At 52.9% G+C, this 1,776-nt stretch overlaps 1 protein-coding gene across 1 annotated transcript; it reads left to right on the top strand.

The window, feature by feature from the left end:
* Positions 1–298: 298 nt before the first annotated feature.
* Positions 299–1,647, top strand: EMH_0095490 (ubiquitin carboxyl-terminal hydrolase, putative; the record flags this gene model as incomplete). Its single annotated transcript, XM_038023196.1, has 4 exons — positions 299–334; positions 459–611; positions 876–998; positions 1,249–1,647. The coding sequence occupies 4 exons, from the start codon at positions 299–301 to the stop codon at positions 1,645–1,647; spliced, it is 711 nt and encodes a 236-aa protein (XP_037879050.1).
* Between the last annotated feature and the right edge of the window lie 129 nt (positions 1,648–1,776).

Here is a 1,776-nt window from a genome sequence, read left to right as displayed (position 1 = left end):
TGCTGCTGCTGCTGCTGCTGCTGCTGCTACAGTTGTTGCTGTTGGAGTTTTCATTTCCTGTGCTGCTGTTCCTTGCTTATTCCTTGTGGTTTCGTTTGCTTCGTCTCCGTATTCATCTTCTTCTGCCTCGGCTTTGCTCCTCTCTTGCTGCTGCCTGCTGCTCCTTCCGTGCTGTCGTTGGTACCCTCTCCCTGTGCATTTCTGGTTTTCTTCTCTCCTTTCTCAGTGATGTTTCCTCTTTATCTTTATCTCCTTGATTTTCTTTTTTCCTGCCTGTATTCGCGTTTCTGGTTTTATCATGATTTCAACAGATACGGCATTGCGTCAGTTGAACGTGAGGAGAAACTGTGTTTCGTGTATCGGGTTATCTGCGTTTGGTGTCTATCTTTGTTGTTTTATTATATTTTCATCTGATGCAGCATTTGTTGCTGTGATCTGCTGCCTCTTTCTACTTTCAGGAGACAGGCTCAAAATACCCTCTCATCGTCAAGCTGGGCACGATCTCAGCAGACTCAGCAGACGTCTTCTCCTACGCCCCAGACGAAGATAGCACTGTCATCGACCCCAAGCTGCCGGAGCACCTAGCGAGGTTTGGCATAGAGACGCAACAGGTAACAACATCTATCACCGGTTGCTGCTGCTGCTGCTGCTGCTGCTGGTGTTCTTGCTGCTGGTTTGATGTTCATGCTGTTGGCAGTGCTTCTGACTAACGCGGGAAACGGCTGTATGGACGGATGCAACCGGCGCTGTTGCTGCGGGTCTTGCTGCTGTTGTTGTTGCTCTTGCTACTGCTACTGATGCTGTGCTGTCACCCGGCGTGCTTCGGCTGATGTTTGAGTGCCGTTGCTGCTGCTGTTGGCTGGCTGTGGCTTCAGCTTCGCAAGACAGAACGCAGCACCAATGAGTTAGCGATCGACTTGAATTGCAAGTACGACTGGGCCTCTTTAACTGCCTCTGCAGCAGAACAGCAGCAGCAGCAGCAGAGAGGAGCGGGCTTCGTAGGACTCAGAAACCTGGGAAANCCTCTGCAGCAGAACAGCAGCAGCAGCAGCAGAGAGGAGCGGGCTTCGTAGGACTCAGAAACCTGGGAAACACCTGCTACGTTAACGCCGTGCTTCAGGTATACTGAGATGGCTGCTCCTCAGGGGTCGGTGTAGAAAAGCCAATGACTCTGCAGCGACGAGGGTTTAGGGTTTAGGGTTTAGGGTTTAGGGTTCTGAGATTGCGGTTGCTTATCTTTGCTTTTAGGCGTTGTTTAGCATCCCCCGGTTTGGCGAGAAGTTTCTGCGTATGTATGAGCCGCTAATTTGCTGCCAGGGCTTGCCCTCAGCAGCAGCAGCGGCAGCAGGAGGGGGTCCGGGAAGGAACCTCTCGCTGCAGCTGGGCGCTCTGTCTGTGGCGCTGCAGACGCGGCGAGTATGCATGCAGAAGGCCTTGGGGATGGCGCTGCTGCAGAAAGCACTGCGGCAAAAGGACGTCCAAATCGACGAGAAACAGCTTATCAACGGTATGCTTTTTCATCTGCTGCTGCTTCCGCTGCTGCTGCTAGTGTTTGAGGGAGATGGTGTGAGCGCCTCCATCTGCTGCAGTAGCAGCGGTTGCTGCCGCAGCAGTCAGGGCGACAGCGCACCTTCCCGCTGCTGCTGAGCACGAGAGTTTCTTACGTGGAAAAGGCTTTGATACTGCTGCTGCTGTTACTACTGCTACTGTTGCTGCTGCTTCTGCTGCTGCAGATCTTCCTTACTTGGCTCATGATGCGGTGTCACCGTTGTCACT

This window comes from Eimeria mitis, genomic scaffold (genome assembly GCF_000499745.2).
Source record: "Eimeria mitis Houghton genomic scaffold, Emh_scaff8643, whole genome shotgun sequence".
NCBI classification, from domain to species: Eukaryota; Apicomplexa; class Conoidasida; order Eucoccidiorida; family Eimeriidae; genus Eimeria; species Eimeria mitis.
The sequence above is the reverse complement of the archived record's forward strand: the minus strand, read 5'-3'. Positions and strand labels throughout refer to the sequence as shown.